A 20,946-nucleotide genomic window follows, 5' to 3' on the forward strand; every position below is an offset into this window, starting at 1 on the left:
TCCCACGTTGAGATAAAGTCCTTATTTTATAATACATGACTTTCGTTTATGTCAATTGTAAATATGGAAAAATGTACTTCAACGACTCTTTTCGAGACCCATAAAATTACAGGGCTTGCCACAATAGCTCTACTTGTCGTGGCATGCAGATAGTTAGTTCATTGGGTGATGAGTGATGAAGTCTCTATCTCCTAACGAAGATTTGAAATTGACTTTTTAGTGTAGATGAATCTTTTATTTATTTATTTATTTGGTATAAGAATTTTTAAAATATATTAAGTGAGGATTTGAGCAATACACATATTTAATGTGTGTTAAGATTCTAATTTTTGTAATTTTTAAAAATTAAAAAAATTATTGGAGACATAATTAAAATTTATTACAATATTTTTTAAAAAGTTTTGTAAAATAGGTTGGAATATAATTAAATTTAAAAAACTAAAAATAAAATAGGCGACCGAATAAGTAATTTAAAGCTAAACCATAATAACAAACGTTATTGATCATTATCTAATAGCCACTTAGTTTGGTAATAAAACCACTTTTAAAAAAACTCCACTAATTAATAATTAAATAATTAATCAACAAAAAAAAAAAAAAAAAAAAAGAACGCAAAAGAATCCCACGTGAGGAGGCCAATAGGAAAATAAGGAAATGCGAAAAAATATCCACGTGGAAAAACCATGGACCTCCACGTGTACATAACACGTAATTAATTATTAAAGAAAATGAAATTACAAAAGACGAAAATAATATGTAAAAAAAAAAAAATTATTGAGATTGATCCAAAAAAAAAAAAAAAAAAAAAACACCGAAGCTCAAGGTGGGTGGGTGGTGCGAATTTCAGGGTTCTTCTTTTCTCTCTCTCTCTCTCTCTCTGTCTCTCTCTCTCTGTCCCTGCCATTTCCTTGCGTATCCATCTGTAGATCTGTAAGTTATTATGTTTTTTTTGTTAGAATTCGCAGTTTTTCGTTTCGAATAATGCGTTGAATTCTAGTAGATATTTAGGTTTGTGTTCTATTTTTTTCGTTTCTGGTAATCCTTGTAATTTGATTTGACGTTGCTTCGTTGGGGAGGTTTCAGAGGGCCAGATCTTGCTCGTTTTAGGGTTGGATGTGTTGGATTGGAGCTTGCGTAGTTGGGGGAAGTGGTTTTGAGGTGTATTTGAGCCATTAGGGGCTGGATCTCTTGGTATATGTTGCGGTTGTAGCTCTAATCGAATTGGTAAAGGTGTGAATTCGCAAGTGTTTTTTGGGTTCTTTAGTGGGCAGCGGTGTGAATTTGGACGGGGTTATTACGCGTTGCGTTGGATTTAGGGTTTAAAAGATGGCTTCCAATCCTCCTCCATTTCAGGTGGAGGATCAGACGGATGAAGATTTCTTTGATAAATTGGTGGAAGATGATTTTGTGGCGCCCGATGATTCAGGATCCAAGTTCCTCGATGGAAGTGATTCTGATGATGCCAAGGCGTTTGCCAACCTGAGTATGAATGATGCGGACAATACATTCAAGGATTCTGGTGGTGTTGGTGACCGTGAGCATGAAGCTGTGCTGGAGAAGGGTTCCGTGGAGGCTGATCCAGGAGCGGTGGGAGCACATGCAGAGGAGAAGGCTTCATTGGTTTCTTCTAATTCTGTCGGGTGCGTTAGTGTGATGGAATCGGGAAATGATGGTATTGCATCGGAATCGACGTCAGATTCGTTGGTGAGCAAGAGCGATGAATCTGCTGGTCCGGCAATAAAGGAGGTTGGATGGAGTTCGTTTTACGCTGATTCATCGCAGAATTGGGGGCATGGGTTTGGATCGTATTCGGATTTTTTCAATGATTTGGGTATTAATGAAGCAGGGAATCCCGGTGGGTCCTTGGAGAATAATTTGAATGGTGCAGCAACAATTAAATCTAGTGCAGACGAGAACTATGCAAATAACTCTGTTAATTATGTGCAGTATCAAACCGATCAGCAAGTTTATGAAGGATCCACAGATCAAGTTTCTGGTGCAGCAACAATTAAATCTAGTGCAGACGAGAACTATGCAAATAACTCTGTTAATTATGTGCAGTATCAAACCGATCAGCAAGTTTATGAAGGATCCACAGATCAAGTTTCGGCTGGGCAGGATTTAAGTAGCAGTCAGCAGTGGGAAAATCTCTATCCAGGGTGGAAGTTTGATTCAGTTTCTGGGCAATGGTATCAGGTTGAGGACTCTGCTGCAGCCGCAAATGTCCAAGGTACCTTTGATGCCAATTTGAACGGGGAATGGGCTGACGTTTCCGGCACGAAAACTGAGGCTGCTTATTTACAAACTGCTCAGTCTGTTGCAGGGACTGTAACTGAGACTAGCACGACAGATGATGTTTCTAACTTTAATCAGGTATCACAAGGGACTACTGGGTACCCTGAACATATGTATTTTGATCCTCAATACCCTGGTTGGTATTATGACACAATTGCTCAAGCATGGTGCTCCTTGGAATCCTACAATTCATCAATTAAATCAACTAATGAAGCTCATGTTCAGGATAATGACAACGGGTATGTATCACCGAACAGCTATAATTATAGCAACAGTAGTATTTATGGCGTTCATGGGCAACCTAACACATATGGATCTAGTGGTGTTGATAATCAAGGCCACGATGATAAATTGACAGGCTCTTATCATAAGGAAAATCAACAGAGTTCGACTACTTGGCAAGCTGAAAGTGTTTCATCTCAGGCTGGCCCAAATTTTGGTGGAAATCAGGTACTGGATAGGTCTACAAGTCCTGATTTTTCTGTAAAAAAAGAGCAGCAGAAGTCTATTAGTTCTTTTGGAACAGTTCCATCATACTTCCAACCAAGTCAAGGTCGTAATGAGGTCAATGGACCTACCAGCTTAAATAGCTTTCCCTCAACTATGGATTATGGCCATCAGTTTCATCAGGAGAATTCAAAGGAGCATGAACATATGCCTCTATCGAGTGACTACTATAGCAATCAGACACATCTGACTAATCTTAAACAATCTTTTCACGGAGGTCATCAGTCTTCTTTTGCTTCAAATATTGGAAGATCTTCTGCTGGACGTCCACCACATGCATTGGTAACATTCGGATTTGGAGGTAAACTTGTAGTGGTGAAAGACAGCAGCTCATTTGGAAACTCAACTTATGGAAGTCAGGTTAGGACTCATTTTTTTCTCTGTCCATTTCCTTTTTGAAAATCCTCTGTTGCAAAAGCTGGTTTTGAATATTTCACGATGATATATATAAATATATATGTACCACACCATCACAAGCAAATTAATCATGTCCCACTACCTGCATATTTAGATTAAAGAACTTTTATGATTTATTCATTTGGATGCATCAACTCTACTCTGATCAGTTGTCTTTGTTACTTGTGAAGGATCCTGTTGGAGGGACAATTTCTGTCTTGAACTTGATGGAAGTTGTCATGGGTAACGCTAATGCCAATGCTTTTGGCAATGATGTTGGTGCAAATAATTACTTTAGTGCTCTTTGCCAACAGTCCTTTCCTGGTCCATTGGTTGGTGGAAGTGTGGGGAGTAAAGAGTTACAGAAATGGATTGATGAAAGGATTGCAAATTGTGAAACATCAGGAATGGATTACAGAAAAGGCGAAGCATTGAGGCTCCTCCTTAATTTGCTTAAGATAGGATATCAGCATTATGGGAAACTTCGATCGCCATTTGGCACAGACACTGTGTTACGGGTAAACTGCCCCCCACCCACCACACACACACACACACACACACACACACACACACACACACCAATCTATTATTAAACAATCGTTTATGAATGTGTACTGCGAGTCTTTAATATTTTTTTTTAAAAAAATCTACTTTTTATTTGCAGACTTCTCATCTATTGCTTTTTCTTCCAAATAGCTTTCTCTCGTACCAATATATGTGCGTACAAAGTATTAATTTAAAAGAGTAATGTGTGGATGTGTATATATTTAATTATTCCTTGAATTAAAGGTCTAGTTTCTTGTGCAGATCTCTTTCTCATAGTTTTGTTCTAGAATTCCCTTTGGTTGATTTCAACTTATTGTTGCATCTGTCTGAGTTATCCTTACATTATGCCTACGGGAAATGTTCTAGTTTCTGTTCTTCAATGAACACTTGAGGTCAACGGCATTTCATCCTAATTTGTATTTGTACTTTTATCAGGAAAGTGATAATCCAGAATCAGCAGTTGCCACTCTTTTTGCTTCTGCTAAGATGAATAACGTACAATTCAATAACTATCATTCTCTTAGCCGCCACTGCTTGCAGACATTGCCTTCTGAAGGACAAATGCGGGTATCAATTCATAATGCTTTCTCAAACAAATACATGATAACAAGGTTATCTTCTGGGTGATGTAACATTTTTTTGGTGCATGATCTAGGCAACTGCTTCTGAGGTTCAGAGTTATCTTGTATCCGGTAGAAAGAAAGAGGCTTTACAATGTGCACAAGAAGGTCAGTTATGGGGACCTGCCCTTGTTCTTGCTTCACAACTTGGTGACCAGGTTTGTTTTTCTTTTTTTTCTTTTTTTCCTTGTGGATTGTCTTTGCGACTTATCCTTTTTAGAGTATATCTTGGATTCTCAAATTTATCTACTTTGGTGAAAACTCCTCCTTTTTTTAATTCTTATATGTAAGCTGGCTTATTGAATTTTGCAGTTTTACATTGATACTGTGAAGCAAATGGCTCTTAAGCAGTTGGTAGCTGGATCACCTTTGCGGACTCTATGCCTGCTTATTGCTGGACAACCTGCTGAAGTTTTTTCTACAGATACAACGTCTAGCATCAATCCTCTGGGTGGTAGCATGGCTCAAAATTCTTCACAGGTGATGTAGGGTCAAGATGATTTGCGTAGTAAAATATATTCAGCATTGTTGCTGTCATGTCTTATCCCTTAATTCAATTATGGTGCTATAATGGATAGTATTTTTTTCCCCTCTTCATGAAATGGAAACCAACTCAATAATCGGAGAGCAGTCTCAGTGACTGTTAAGCTAGATGTGTGGAGAAGATCAACTTTTCTTAGTTTTTCAGGATATATGACGTAATCTTTTGGGTATTTGCCTTACAAGCTCATGTGTTGTTCTCTGGGTCGTATTCACAGTTTTCTGCAAATAGTATGCTGGATGATTGGGAAGAAAATTTAGCAGTGATAACTGCCAACAGGACAAAAGATGATGAACTTGTAATTATTCATCTTGGAGACTCCTTATGGAAGGAAAGGAGTGAGGTCAGATTCTTTCTGAAAAATGTTTGTGATTGATGTTGTTATTGAATGTCTTGTAACCTTAATTGTGGCTGGGGAACATTTTCAGATAACTGCTGCTCACATTTGCTATTTAGTTGCGGAGGCAAACTTTGAGTCATATTCGGACAGTGCTAGACTCTGTCTTATTGGAGCTGATCACTGGAAATTTCCTCGAACCTATGCTAGCCCAGAGGCTATTCAGGTATTCATTAGATATATTCCATGAAGTGCAATCAGTCAAACACTTAAGTTCCTAGTATGACACTTGTTGGGCATGTCTTGAACACTTATTATCACAATAACAGGATACTCTGTAGCCATACGACAAACAATTATCAGACGCATGAGCAAAGAGTGTTCAAATTTTTGTTTATTTATTTTTAGAATTTGACATAGAATAGAAATATAAGACACATAAATGATTGACTTCAGACTTCATTCTTGTATAAAGAAAATATTTAGTTAATAACATGTACTCTAATGTCCTTTTCTTTGTCATGCATGTATCCTAGATTTTTAGAAAATAACAGGTCTCTTCGTTCTTGTCATATTCATATGTGTCCAAGTTTCTTATTTATACAATGTCGGGATTCCCTCCTCTCTAGCATTTGCTGTATTGAAATTTTCCTTTCTTGCGTATCTTACCAATGCTGTTTCACTATTATTCCCAAACGCTCTGTACTTGTACACACTTATTTCCTTTTATTCTCTTGGTATCACTTTAGAAGTTTCTACAGAATTTACTTTTCTATATCTAGACAGAGAACCGAATTATACGAGTACTCCAAAGTTCTTGAAAACTCTCAGTTTATTCTTCTACCATTTCAGCCATATAAGTTCATATATGCTTACAAACTTTTCTATATCTGAACAGAGAACTGAATTATACGAGTACTCCAAAGTTCTTGGAAATTCCCAGTTTATCCTTCTACCATTTCAGCCATATAAGCTCATATATGCTTACATGTTAGCGGAAGTGGGGAAAGTTTCAGACTCATTGAAGTAAGTGCCTTAACTGGTTTTACATTTTTTTTCCCCTTTGGATGAGGATTATATATCAAATAAGAAAACAAAAATTTAAAAGGAGAAGATGAAGATCCTCTTAGTCTCTACGACTAACCGAGATCATTTGAAAGAGCTCTCGAAATGTCTCTCCAAACCAAAAGAAAAAAAAAAAAAAAAAGAGAGAGAGAGAGAGAGAGAGAGAGAGGAAGAACCATCTTGAAGTTAAAAATTTGAAATAGGAAGTAACTTATTCAATTTCACTTAAAAATGCCTTGAGGACCCCTGAAAAGCTCTAACATTAGTACCCCAGAGAAAAGCATAAAATAAGAAGATTGGAAAGAATCCAGCTAATGATTAAAATGGAGCTCTGGAGAATGAACTCCGAGGTAGAGTAGTTAGTATGATAAAACATGATAATATGATTAAGTGGTGAAAATGAGCAAATATGTTCACTACAAAAGACTTGGTTCTTCTTCCCCTAATCTTCTTTTTTTCTTATGATATGGCAATCATGTCTAGATTTTCAGATTTTCCAAACAAAGCTAATCTGTAGTTGACTTTGGATTATAATTTTAATTCAATTGAAGAGTAAGCCTATTTATTCCGGATTATAAGACATATTGTTTATCTAAAGAATTTTGCTGAAGAATACTATCCATCATGCTACATTTCTTGTAAAAAAATAAATAAATAAATAAATAAAAAGAAAAAAACATCTATTGTGATGAATTGGACACAATTAAATATACAATCAATAAAAAAATTCTGTTCCAGTGTCATCTAGTCCTTTGACAGTGGCCAAATAGACTATCAAGGTTCCTTATCACCATGACCGATGATTTTAGGATTTGTTTGAATTTTATGATTTTTCGAATTCAGCAAAAATATCACGCACTGTGGAATTTGAATCAGGTACTGCCAAGCAGTTTTGAAGTCACTTAAAACTGGCCGTGCACCTGAAGTTGAAACGTGGAAGCAGCTGCTGTTTTCTCTTGATGAGAGGATTAGAGCACATCAACAGGTATTTATCCCACTTTTTGTTTCATTGATTCAGACATAAACTGTTGAAGGCAGTTTTAACAAATGTTCATACGATTTGCACACAACTCTCAGGGTGGATATACAGCTAATTTAGCCCCTGGAAAATTAGTAGGAAAATTGCTCAACTTTTTTGACAGTACTGCACATCGTGTTGTTGGGGGGTTACCACCTCCTGCACCATCAAACTCACATGGTAATGTTCATGGTAATGAACATTATCACGAACCAGTAGTCCCCAGAGTATCAACTAGTCAGTCAACAATGGCAATGTCATCCTTAATTCCATCTGCTTCTATGGAACCCATAAGTGAGTGGACTACCGATAGCAGTAAAATGACAGTTTCGAACAGGAGTGTTTCAGAGCCAGATTTTGGCAGAACTCCAAGACAGGTGTGGTGTTTGTAATTTTCATTTTCTGCCTGTCACTGCTGAAAAAATTAATAATTATCGACTGGATCAGTTGATCAATTCTATTATTTGCAGCAGAATCATAGCAGTTCTTCAAAGGAATCAATTTCAGCTGATGGTCAAGGAAAAACATCAGATTCAAGAGCATCTCGTTTTGCTCGTTTTGGTTTTGGTTCACAATTATTGCAAAAGACTGTTGGATTAGTCTTGGGGCCTCGTGCGGATCGGCAGGTTGTTACATATCAGATTCTTTAGGTTTTCCTCATTAGATCTTTGTTTTTTTTTCCCCAATCTGGTTGCGAGTATCTTTCTATCCGTCAAATAACTTTGTTTTTTTTCTTTTTTTGGGTTGTATTACTGAAGGCCAAATTGGGTGAGAAGAATAAATTTTATTATGATGAAAAGCTGAAGAGATGGGTTGAGGAAGGCGTTGAATCTCCTGCAGAAGAGGCAGCCCTACCACCACCTCCTACAACTACGACATTCCAGAACGGTGGAACTGATTACAACTTGAGATCTGTACTAAAGAAAGAAGCACCATCCAGTGATGGAAATGTGGAGTTTCCAACCCCCAATCCGACTCCTGTAGAAAATAGTTCCGGAATCCCCCCGATCCCACCAAGTTCAAACCAATTCTCAGCTCGTGGACGGATGGGTGTTCGTTCAAGGTACTACTTCAATGTTTAATTAATTCGTGATTTCATTTAGTGTAAAATATTTTTTCTCGTTTCACATTTAGTGGGCTTCTTGAAACTCAACATTAGGGAGACTCCTTGAAACTTATTAAAATGGTTACAGTTAGTGATATTGTGGGTTGGTTTATAATTTCTGTCAACAGTGTAACCTTGTAATGGCCAAGGGGATTATTATAGAATGGAACGTTCGGTTATTATTCAAATTAATAGAAAGGAGAGGAGTGGGGAAATAACGAAATAGTTGGATATTGAGTCTTAGGTTCATGAAACTAACCAGTGAATGTATAGTTAAATGAATACTTTGGGAGAACTGTCAGGCATTGTATTCACCTAGGGTGCATAGTTTGGGCACTAGAAATGCAAGTTGTTTAGAGACAAACCAGTTAAACATTTGGCGGTTAGGAATGGGAATGGGGTTATTGGGAATCTAATGCCTATGTTTGGAATGTTGTAGGAATGAATTCTAGAGGTCTAATAAGGTCAAGTAGCATATGTTTTATGGGAACAGGATTAGTAAATTTTGTCCTGCGGTTTGTTTTTAGGGGTCTCTGATTTCCCGGTAATGGCTCTCCTTTATGAACAGTGAACATCAAGTCAGTGGTATAGATTGTTTATTTATTTTTGCTAATGGAGTACCATAAACATAGTGAGGCTTTGAAATGGTGTGGTTGTATCTAGGATTTACTTGCTATTTGGTGAATTTTCAAGATCATTTATTTGTGGACATACTGATCTCCATCAAAAGAATGAAAACAAAGGAAAAATGTACTAATGTAGGAAAGTGATTTAATTTCTCTCTTGGCTTGTTTTCCCTTCTTAGTTCATAAATGAAATATTATGTTAAAAGTCGACATTTGTCCCGTTTTTTTTAGTTATTGAATGAAGAACATGATCCAAACTCAGCACTTGTGTGGTTTTGTTAGGTACGTTGACACCTTCAACCAAGGCAATGGGAGCTCAGCTAACTTGTTTCAGTCGCCTCCCGTCCCATCAATTAAGCCAAAGGTTGCTGCCAATGCGAAGTTCTTTGTTCCAAGTCCCGCAATGTCAACTGAACCTACAGAGGATACGATACAAGAACCCTCTCAGGAGGACACCACGACCAGTGAACATCCTTCAACATCCACCACAAACGATTCATTTTCTACTCCCTCATCAACTACTATGCCTATGCAAAGGTTTCCTAGCATGGGAAACATGTCAAACAATGGTGCAAATAGAAGTGGCAACGGTCCATTAGTAGCCAACTCCCGACGAACCGCATCATGGAGTGGTGCAAACTTCAGTGATGCCCTTAGCCCCCCTCGTAAACCAACGGGACTTAAACCTTTAGGTGAAGCATTGGGCATACCCCCATCATCTTTTATGCCGAGTGAACCACCACCCTCGGTGCACACGCTGATGAATGGTGGTGGTGGTGGCATGGGAGATGACCTCCATGAGGTGGAACTTTAAGTAGTTAACATGTAAATACCAAGTTTTGTTCCTTAGTTGATCCACACAGATACTCATCATATGCAACAAACGCCGTGCCTGCATCTCTCCCACATAAAAAGGTCAGTCGTGCACCAGAATATATAGAGTTCATTAAAAGCAGTCCTCAGAAAGGATGTGCCCTTTTTGTTTTCTCTGAAATTTCTTTGTTCCCAACCCTGAAATTTGTGAACACAAATATAGTCGACAATCTCTGTATGTTTATGCTCAGATGTCAGTCGGTTCATTTTATTCTCCTAGGAGTTCCAACGTACGATACTTCTGGAGCAGCTAGTATTTTACATTAAAGCAAAGACAGAAGAAGGCCTTGCTTGGCACCACTGTACAGTTCATTTGTTTATTTTTTTTTCCCCCTCCCCCTGTTTTTTCTGAAACTAGAAAATGGCCCTTAAGGTGCTTCAAATTGAACATCATCAAGATGGAAAAATGTACTGAATTGTGAAGAATAAGATGATTTGCTTCTCTCCTTTTTTATAATTTTTAGTCCGGTAATTATAGTAAATTAGTGGTTGGCACCATGAGTTCCTTAAAATTGCAATTTGCTTTCAACTTGGTTCATAGTTGAAGACATTGTCATCTATTACATGCATGGACTATCAAGTCTCATCGTCTTACAAGCAAAATGGATGAGAATCTTTGAGTGTTCTTAAAACATTTTTCTAAGTGGGAAATACATTTTAGTCAATTTAGCTGGTTCTTAAGACCAATGCTACTTACGGTTTTTAAGATTCAAAATTCTATTTCAGAAGTGACAATGTTAGTTCTTCATAGTTTGAATTTGATCATTAATTAGTTTTTAAATTGGTTTCTAGATAGTCCTTATTAGAGTTGAAATTAATTGATTGAATGGAATGTGAATTTCTAAACTTTGATAACATGTATTTTTAAAATGGGTTGAAATTTTAATTTTATTTTTTATATTCAAATACCAATTAGAAGAACAATATAGGCAAATAAAAACTAAGTTTCAAACCTTGGACAAAAAGGTCTAGGCGGTAAATATTATACTTTTTAACATTTTTTTTTTTTTTTTACTTGAGTACATCTGTTAACATCCCACTACTAAATATAGTCAAACTCCAAAGAAAAAAAAAACTTTTGTTGTTCTTACATATCCATAAATACCAACTTCGTAAAAGTTCGTAAAAGTTTTAAGAATGATATTGAGCTTGAAAAAGCATTTGATTCAACCCATTAGTTTTACATATCCATTAGTTTTACATGAAAAATGATTTATTACAATGTATAGAATAAATGCAACACAAGTTTTGTAACCTTCAGACTTATAGAGCAGTGTTTTCTCAATGTCAAGTGTCAACGTAATGGAAATACAAAGATGAAGAGCAGGAAGAACATGTTCCATAAAAAGGGGGGAAGGGTGTTAAATAAAAGAATCGAGTAAAAGCAAGATAATGTTACTGAACAATTTTTCCATTAAAATTCTGCAGAACCAGGCGAACGAGGAAATGGGATGGCATCTCTTATGTTATCAATTCCAGTAACAAACTGCACAAGCCTTTCAAAGCCCAAACCAAACCCTGCATGGGGAACTGAAACACAAAGAGGTTTGGTTACAATGTAATCATTTCTCTTCTTTTCTTTCTTTTCAAGGCACTGGAGTTCATACTTGAAATTAGTACCAAAATTATCACAGGAATATCACATATGCCATATGCTCTCAAGAATGATTATTGCCTACACCATCCTCTTACTAACCCAGCTGTAAATTTGATGCCAAAAAAAGTAGTTTGTGCAAATTATTTCACCTTCCTACAAAAACTATATAATTCTGCATGTTTGTTTCATTTCCTAGCTAAGAAATCGACATAGATTCATCACCGGTGGTGAAAAATTTTCAGGCTTTAGATGATCTCGTCTTTTTTTACTCCCCTCACCACCACCACAAAATAGGCAGTCTTGGCTTGTATACGGTGAAGAAATCAAAAGACCACCTTGCTATCTCATCCTCAAATAGTTAGCTTTAACGAAAGTGATGAGTTTTGAAATTTCTGTGATAGCTAATATAAGATTCAATTGAATTAAGAAACAGATTCCGCATTTTACCTAATTTTCTTTCGATATTGAATTACTGATTATTTGTCTCATTCCAAATATTAATGACTCGTGTAGGCAAACTCTCGGGCTCCTACTAATGACAATCACGTCCTATCCTTTTTGTCCCCACCATTCTTTCAGCCCTATCTATCAGAGAATGCAAGGATCTTTTGGTGGAGGGAATTTGTTAGGAAAGGGGTCAGGTTCTTCAAATGTTTTTTTTTTTTTTTTTTTTTTTTTTTGGCTATCTTAAAGAATACTTAGCTTGAGAGATTAAATTAGAGCGTTCTTAAGAGGAGGTTTCAAATGTGATACATTCAATGCCTCTCTTGGCATTTGTCCAGAAGGTTTTGCAACCATCTTTTATTTTTAACTCATAACAATTGAAGCAACTTTTTGTAATTTGCTTTTGTTTTGTTTCTTTGGACCCTTTGTTAGGGCGGTTCTTTTTTCTAATGCCCCTATCTTTTATCCTTATTGAAAAATGGAAAATACACACATCCACACACAAACACACACACGTACACACATCATTATTCTATAAAGTAAAACGTTTTTCCTTGTTTCATTTTTGCCCTTTTTTCCTTTAATCACAAAACAAACTTAATATCACAACCATGAGGGCTTCAGCTCTAACCTGAACCATAACGACGCAAGTCAAGGTACCACCAGTAGCTGTCTTTATTGAGTTTCAACTCATCCAGACGAGCTTCCAGATAATCAAGCCGTTCTTCTCTTTGACTTCCACCTATAAGCTCCCCTATCTGAAGCGAGAGAGTTGGGGAAAAAGAAAAGAGCATTAGAACTTCATATGGTACCTTCACTTTAACAATAAGGATTTGTAGAATAAAAGATGTCTCTCTCATATTTAGAAGTAATCACAAGAAAAATAAATTATTAACATTTAATTGCATGTCCATAGAAATGCTCTCGGAAAGCTACTAGATTAGTTATAGCTATACCCACACCATTGTCACATAATAAATTGGAGAAAAAATCCGAGAAAAGTACTAACTTCTTTTGGACATTATTAATGGTCAGTGGATAATAACATGCTGCCAAATTTTGAATACAATCAAGTATTCTTTCTCAAATACAATAAGTACCTGAACGTCAATTAATCAAACAAACCAACTGTAATGTAGAACCAATAACAAATAAGTTTGCTCGACACAATAACAAAAATTAAGGTATGTTGAATCGAGAGAAGGCAGCCCCACATGACAATGAAGATGATGATCGGTTGTAGAATGGCTTGCATATGGCATCAATTATTGACTCAAATTGCAACAATTACTTATGCGTATTCTTATATGTATATCAAAAAAAAAAAAAAAAAAAAAATCTTTCCTTGCATTCACGGCCTTTTACACTATCCTCGCATTCCTGGTCTTTTACAATACAAGGATAGTATTTTAGCGTAGAAACAATCAATGGTATGAAAAAGGGATCTCTATCTCAAACGCTAGAGTTAAAGAACGAAGTGAAAACGGGGAAGATGACTGCATAAGAGTCAAAAATTGGAAACCACATAACCCACTAGACTTTTCTCCCAACTATTCATACTGTTTCTAAGCTGATGCCTGGAAGTCAATTCCTTCAAAAAGTTACACGATAAAAAGACAACACATTCCCATTGGAAGGTAAAGAGATATATTGGCATTATAACTTTAACATTACCCGAGGAACCAACATATCCATGGCCGCAACAGTCTTTCCATCATCATTTTGCCGCATGTAGAATGCTTTTATCTCCTATAATTTTACATCAATTGGCAAAATCAGTGTAATTTCTTTGATCAATATTCGGAAGATTAAAAACACAAAGAAAAGCATACCTTTGGATAGTCTCTGATTATTACAGGGCATCCACCAAATGCCTCCTCAGTTATATAACGCTCATGTTCGCTTTGTAAATCACTACCCCACTTGACCTAAGAAAATTTTAGAAAATTTGAGATCAACATAGCAATGACCACATTACAATGCACAGCAATTACTATACTTGGCCATTTGATTTATTAGCACCAATGATAAGGCAGAGATTCCCAAGTGTGTAACATGGTAAAAAAACAAGGGCAGTTACATCTTATATCATTTATCAACTTGGCCCGATAATATTAAAAAAAAAAAAAAAAAATTGAGAGGCAAGAACAAGCGATAACACTCACGAAAGCAACTTGACTCGCATATCAATGCTATAATTCACCAAAACTAAACTAGATTGGGAAGAAATGAACCAAACTAGATTAGTAAGAAATAAACAAATAAATTTAAGTAATATTCAACAAAAGAATCCTTTAAAACAGTTTGTTCCCAGTAAGGAATTTGATGGAATAGGCCATTTGTTATGTAAGTGTATGGTCATAAGAAGGATAGGGATATATCTGCTGCGAAGTTAGAATGATTGCAGGTCCACTGTGACTAATCATGATTGAAAAAGGAGTGACCTCAGTTAGTGTTTTGAAAGAAATCATGGTTGAGAGAGTGCACCGAGTCAAGAGAACTAGATATCTCTCAAATTATCTAATCATAGAGTATGTTCATCTCTACATAAATAAACGAATTCTATCAATATTTACCAATGTGCAATATATAGAATCATAGAGAAATGAGTGCAAGATGGAACCAGAACTTCTATAGCTCAGTGTAATAAAACTAGTGGGCACTACCGGAAATTCGAACTTCTTATTTGCTCGAAGAAGAAGCTCAACTGCATCTGTATACGTCAACTGCACAAAATCTTTTTCAACCAAGTCCTGCAGAGCACACAAAAATCAAAAAATGTATGGCAATGGTAAATTGGCATAGATGATAGATGTAAACAAAGTTTCAACAGACACTACATATAAAGAAAATAACTGTTAACGGTCTAGAAGTAATGGTAAGAGTTCCTACCGTCAGTCGATCAATAATTCCTTTCTCAATCCATGTATTGAAGAAATCCAAGTCTTCCTTGCAATTTTCAAGAATATGTCTCACCTAGAAATAAAAGCTTTCGTCACTCTGAAATTAAGTAATCCAAGCTTTCCAAATATTTGTCAATCAAGTACAACCTAAGACAATACAATAGTCATGAAAGGTAACGTACTACATACTGGAGATATGCAGTTGCACAAGCCATGTCGTCATCCAAATCAGAAAATGCAAGTTCTGGTTCAATCATCTAAAGAATAAAGTAAAAGAGTTGCTTTAAGATGCTTCTTATCACATATGAAAACTTGCAGAACTGACCTTGGTAGGAAATTAAACAAATGCGAAACTAGTTACCCAAAATTCAGCTAAATGTCTAGATGTATTGGAATTTTCTGCTCTAAATGTCGGTCCAAAAGTATAAACCTGTGAAAGATTTGAGAACAAAGTATTAGCAGTTTGCATTAATTCCACCATCATGTCTAAACAAGAACCAGTAATGGAGAAAAATTATACATCAGAGAGAGCAGTAGCATAAGTTTCAGCGTTGAGTTGCCCTGAGACAGTCAAGAATGCTGGTTTCCCGAAAAAATCCTTAAACAAAAATGGAAAAGGAATAAATTAAATGCTTGCAAAGAAAATAATACGGAGAAGTTTCAAAGAGAGTGTCTGGAAATAACTCATTAACATCTTCCATAAATTTCATCAGTAAGAATCAAAAAGATGGTTGACAAATAATATAACTAGATTCAAGGCTTGTTTCCTAAGTTAGCAAAATAACTCACCTGTGACCAATCAATAAATCCCTCTTTTGTCTTTGGAATGGAGCCCACATAAGAATTAGCAGCTTCCCCAGAGCTTGGGATCTGTCACCACCAGAAAAAGTTTTTTTTTAAAAAAAAAAAAATCTAATGTTCCACAAGAATATTGAATAGAACATACAAATTCCAGGCTTTTCTAAGTTTAGACCCTACCAAAGTAGTCACGCAGAACTGTTCACCAGCTCCTTCACAATCTGATGCTGTAATAATAGGACTTGAAACCCAAACAAATCCATTTTCTTGGAAGAACTTGTGCGTAGCGTATGCCAAAACATTCCTCACCCTTGCAACCTATACCACACCTCAATATTCAAACTGATTGATTAGACAACCGTTCATAAAAATTGTTAAACAAAAGCCAGTACATAAATTTTGTCTGACTAATTGTTTTGATCAGTTACCAATTTTCAGGAAACAAGAACGTGACAATTAAGTAGCATAGAGGAAATCCATAAATAATCTCCACCCGGAGGAGGCAAAGCAAAATTAAAAGATCTTCTAACGGAAAACTTAGGAGGGAAACAAACTTTTTCTACACATATACATACATACATACATATCTATATATATATATATATATATACACACATATACATACATATATTGACGAGGCAACCTCCCTTTAAAAGTTAACATAAAGGCACTTATATTTGAGTTTATTAGACAAAAAATGCATTGAAATTTTTCCAAGCCAAAGACCTCATCCATTTTCCTTACTTTTATTAAAGAGGCAAGAATTCATTTCCAAACACAAATTCCGTACAAATGCTTTCACATAATTCATCTGTCGTTTTACTTTTCCCTCTAAATCTATGTCAACAAAGTGAACACATCGTGTTTTCTTTTCCCAACCTATGAAAGATCCAAGAATAATACAAGCGCCATGAAAAAATGATATCCAACAATTCAAATCATTAGGACGTATGAAAAGAGGATGTCCTTGTGTCTCCTTTGGTTTCATCAATATCTTCACCAGGAAAAGATGTTCTTTGAGGAATGATACTTCCAACATTTTAACCCCCCCAAAAAAAACAAAGATTGAGACATTTGATCCATTGATTCACTACATCAGAAAGCACAAAAGTCTAAGATTTCCATTCATTCCTAAATTTTCCATGATGTCAAAATAGTTCATTTTGGTGAATTAGACAATTGAAACCTTTATTTTTCATGAATATCAGGAGTAGCACCCTAGCCTTGTATTCTAGAATCTATACTAAATAAAAAAATAAAAATAAAAAACAGAACAATACCGCCCCAAAGGTGTTTGTTCTTGGACGAAGATGAGCTTTGGTTCTCAAAAATTCTCTGCTAACTCTTTTCTTTTGGACGGGATAGGAAGGATCACTCTTGCCAACCTGAAATACAGAAAATATTAACACAAGGGGAAATGTTTTCTGAATTTGAACGTCTATGATGCAGTCTAAGTACATGATATCAAATATAATTTATCAGCCATTAATAGAGTAAGAAAGTAAATTCAATAGCTCAACTTTTACTTCATTAAAAGAAACTGTGTTTGCCATTTTCATGTACTGACAAAGGCAAAGAGCAAATTATTGATGCAAGTATCCAAGCTTATTAGAAGACCGTTCCATTTCTAACTTTCACTTTTCTTAAAATCAAATACGTTTGATAGCTATTCTTTTCCATTCCTCAAAAATGTTTTTGATATCTTAGATTTTTTTTAAGGGACACAGAATCTTATTCCAATAACGTAGCCCTTCTCTTACCAATCTCTCTTTACCCATGTATTTTATCTTATTATCTTCTCTCAACTCACATTTTTCCTATTAATTTTGTACGCATCTCCATTCCTATACTCACTTTCTTCACTACTTTCCCCTGCTCCATCATGCTTTCCCCTGCTTTTCTTTCTTCAAATATAATTTCCTTTTACACTCTTGCCTGTCCATTTGAATAATCGATTAGAAAAGTCAAAACAAAGCAACATTGATTTTTTCAATTTTAAAGTTCACAATAAAAAAGGCATTATTCAATAACTTTCTAATGTAAAAATTTTAAGCCGAAAATAGAAATGGTTGTCCAATGGACCCTTAGCAATTGTTTCATTCTTTCTAGGTTCCTTTCGAACGCATATGAATATGGTCACCGCCTTTTCAATGAAGTTAATCCAACGTACTAATACCTTGTACTAATAAATTCTTTTTCTTGTGCCGTTCAAATATATATCACCATTTTTCTGGATGTATGTATTATATGAGCAAATACTGCAGTTCGTGATCAGGAAAAATGATTGTAGCCAAAACTACTTGAGAAAAAAGGATGAGAAGTACTAACCATAACAACTTTTTGGAGTTTCAGTTCCACTTTTTGTTTTGATCCTTGGCTGGCAACCATGACTCCTTGCACCCAGACTGATGCACCAGTTGCGATCAAGCCTGATTCAACCTGCCATCAAACTCCAAAACTGGAATAAGAACACAGAGACAAGAAAACACCTATTAAAAGAAATCCTAATGCCTCTCTCGGTGTCCATGATATAACTTCTTTTGTAATTGTCTACTACAGTTGATGGAGCCTCTTTTTGTTATCCTTATTAACTCTCTCGACTACAAAATTCCAAGGAGCAAAAGAAGAAAACAGTTCGTTCAGATACCTGTAGATCTTCAAAATTGCCTTTTCTTTTTTAAAAAAAGTTGTCACAAGGAAAATAAAATGATCATCTAAATAAATGGTAAGTGCGTAAATAACTGCATTCTCTATCGCCAACTGTTAGTTAACAGCTTTCACGATCATCCTCCCAAAATATCAACCACCAAAATGAAAATGAAAGAGAGAAGATTGATCACTCTAACAATCAGGCAAGTTAGTTATAGAACAAAAAATATGCATATTTCAAACCCCAAACAGTTTCCTATATACTCTAGCCTTCTCGTGTATTATTTTTTGATTCGAAGTTCAATATCTACAAGATAGTTAGTTTCTTAGGTTCAAAAGATGGATATGCTTGCTATTGACATTGTTTATTAAAGAAAAAAAAAAGAATAAGCAGAGTTCAACAACTATTTAAGTACCAGATTTAGCTGACTTGAATACCTGATCATAACCTTCTGTAGTTGAATCCATGACACATTGCATATTTGAAATGCATGAGCCATCATTTACCTAAGCGCAAGAAAAAACGAGGCAATAAGATAATCACGATACAAAACAATATTTATTCTTCCAACAATCCATATCCAATCCCCTATCTAAAACTGCAATTTTTATGTTTCCATTTTTTTCTTTTGCCCCATTTGAAATTTATGTCAATGATGGCTCTGTTTCATATCCCCAATCTCTTAAATTTGTTATTGCTAAAACCAATAAAATCATCATGGAACCAAAACAGAGCTTTAAAAAAATTTACGACTGTGCTAATAACAGAAGCTCCACCATGCGATTCGACGGTGTTTTCATTCAATGATGCCGTGCGATTTTTCGCTACAACTTAAGAATACTAGACTGGCCAAGAATTATCAAGCCAATTCTCATATGGTTAATGCAATGTTATCTTCCAGTTTTTCATTCAGAATTTACCACCACATGAATGAAAATGATTCGGATAAGGAAATAGAAAAGAAAATCTCAAACTTCCTATCCTGCATTTCTCAGCCTCCAAAACTAATCCCTATCACATCACGAATAGCCTGACCTTACCTCCATGAACGTAACGCTGCTCTGAACCCGAAGAGTTCGAACCCATCCCTTAACGATGAGCGTCTGTCCTACTCTATCCAGCCCTTCATCGAGTCCGCCCTTGACTTCAGATATCCTCAGCTTCTTTCTGAATTCCCCAACCTTCTCCCCTAGCGAGGCCTTCCAAACATCAGAAACTTCAGGTTTCGTCTTCCCCGTAGCTTCCCCGGATGAGAGAGCTGCAGAGACGGCAGTGCGAAAACTTCGCCGGAAATAATCAGAAGAGTGGCGGCGGGAAATTGGCGGGAAAAGAATGTGCAGTGGTAGTTTTTTAGGGAATCTGGTGATGAGACGGAGAGCTGAATAGGGATTGAAGCGGAGAGAAACGGCCGGCGATATAGCGGCAGCCATTGAAGGCTTGTTTGTGCCCGTGTGTGACTCCTACTGGTTGTGTAAATATCCACTCCCACGAGCGGACCCGACTGACCTTCGCTGATGCGGCTGCTGCTGCGGTAGTGTATACATTTAACAGATTTTCACTATTTTTACATTTTCTTCATTATACTTTATTTTCATTAATAAATTCAAATTTTATGAAATTAAAGTAAAAAACATAAAAAAAAATTTGAGAGATTTTTTTTATAAATATTATTAATTATACACGTCTATATTATTTTCCACAATGGTATAATATTGTCGAGAGGCCTCGTACCAATGGGGAAAGCCCCAAAATGCCTCATACCAATGGATAAAGTATTTTTTGTTTATAAACCCATGATCGTTCCTTAACTTAGTGCGCCTCCCCTTAATCGAGGCTCGACTCCTTTGGAGTCTCAGTCATCTTTTGGCACGACTATTGATTCATTTTCTTTTGGAGTCCTTTTTGTTCGATATTTGAGAAGTTACCAATTGGAGTCCAAATGCCTCATACCAATGGATAAAGTATTTTTTGTTTATAAACCCATGATCGTTCCTTAACTTAGTGCGCCTCCCCTTAATCGAGGCTCGACTCCTTTGGAGTCTCAGTCATCTTTTGGCACGACTATTGATTCATTTTCTTTTGGAGTCCTTTTTGTTCGATATTTGAGAAGTTACCAATTGGAGTCCTTTTTGTTCGATATTTGAGAAGTTACCAATCTATTGGCACGACTAAGTTTAGGCATCGCTCTGATACCATGTTAGACGAACACGACTCTCCACAATGATATGATATTGTCCACTTTGAGCCTAAGCTCTTATAGCTTTGCTTTGGGCTTCCACTTTGTTTATAAACCCATGATCATTCCCTAACTTAGTCGATGTGGGACTTTCATCATCCAACACATGTATCTTCAGAAATTCGGATATACTAACCAATACATACGAGATCTATTAGTATACTCTGATATCTTAGTTTCGATATTTTTATGGATAAGATATTGAAAAATGAAGACACAATTGGTTGAAACCGACAATTATTATTAATAATTTTTATTTAAATAGTACTTTAATTTTTATTTAAACATTTGTTAGGATTGTACAACTCACACCCTTAGTTTACTGTATGTAGTTTTACCCGATATAACCATGTATAATTATAACTATATATATATATATATAGTTTTTT

At 35.9% G+C, this 20,946-nt stretch overlaps 2 protein-coding genes across 6 annotated transcripts; one reads left to right on the top strand and one right to left on the bottom strand.

The window, feature by feature from the left end:
- The first annotated feature begins 792 nt into the window (after window positions 1–792).
- On the top strand, window positions 793–10,386 carry LOC111799641 (protein transport protein SEC16A homolog). 5 transcript variants are annotated; one of them, XM_087126176.1, is made up of 15 exons: window positions 793–930; window positions 1,084–1,230; window positions 1,354–3,162; window positions 3,390–3,716; window positions 4,180–4,311; window positions 4,400–4,522; window positions 4,677–4,844; window positions 5,123–5,248; window positions 5,334–5,468; window positions 6,141–6,268; window positions 7,184–7,292; window positions 7,385–7,702; window positions 7,796–7,951; window positions 8,084–8,388; window positions 9,339–10,386. In XM_087126176.1, the coding sequence occupies exons 3-15, from the start codon at window positions 1,486–1,488 to the stop codon at window positions 9,868–9,870; spliced, it is 4,236 nt and encodes a 1,411-aa protein (XP_086982302.1). In that variant the 5' UTR covers window positions 793–930; window positions 1,084–1,230; window positions 1,354–1,485; the 3' UTR covers window positions 9,871–10,386. The 5 variants fall into 5 exon arrangements, with proteins under 5 accessions (XP_086982302.1, XP_086982299.1, XP_086982301.1 ...); XM_087126173.1 differs by having other exon boundaries at window positions 1,084–3,162; XM_087126175.1 differs by having other exon boundaries at window positions 1,084–3,162; window positions 7,799–7,951.
- A 789-nt stretch (window positions 10,387–11,175) lies between these two features.
- NS1 (Class II aminoacyl-tRNA and biotin synthetases superfamily protein) lies at window positions 11,176–19,852 on the bottom strand. Its single transcript, XM_023684910.2, has 15 exons — window positions 19,362–19,852; window positions 18,759–18,827; window positions 18,000–18,110; window positions 16,952–17,056; window positions 15,852–15,989; window positions 15,663–15,743; window positions 15,394–15,471; window positions 15,235–15,303; window positions 15,056–15,130; window positions 14,863–14,946; window positions 14,637–14,723; window positions 13,803–13,898; window positions 13,645–13,719; window positions 12,602–12,728; window positions 11,176–11,459 (listed from the first exon to the last, which is right to left on the bottom strand). The coding sequence occupies exons 1-15, from the start codon at window positions 19,749–19,751 to the stop codon at window positions 11,344–11,346; spliced, it is 1,701 nt and encodes a 566-aa protein (XP_023540678.2). The 5' UTR covers window positions 19,752–19,852; the 3' UTR covers window positions 11,176–11,343.
- Window positions 19,853–20,946: the final 1,094 nt, after the last annotated feature.

This window comes from Cucurbita pepo, chromosome 8 (genome assembly GCF_057944985.1).
Source record: "Cucurbita pepo subsp. pepo isolate OVF chromosome 8, ASM5794498v1, whole genome shotgun sequence".
NCBI classification, from domain to species: Eukaryota; Viridiplantae; Streptophyta; class Magnoliopsida; order Cucurbitales; family Cucurbitaceae; genus Cucurbita; species Cucurbita pepo.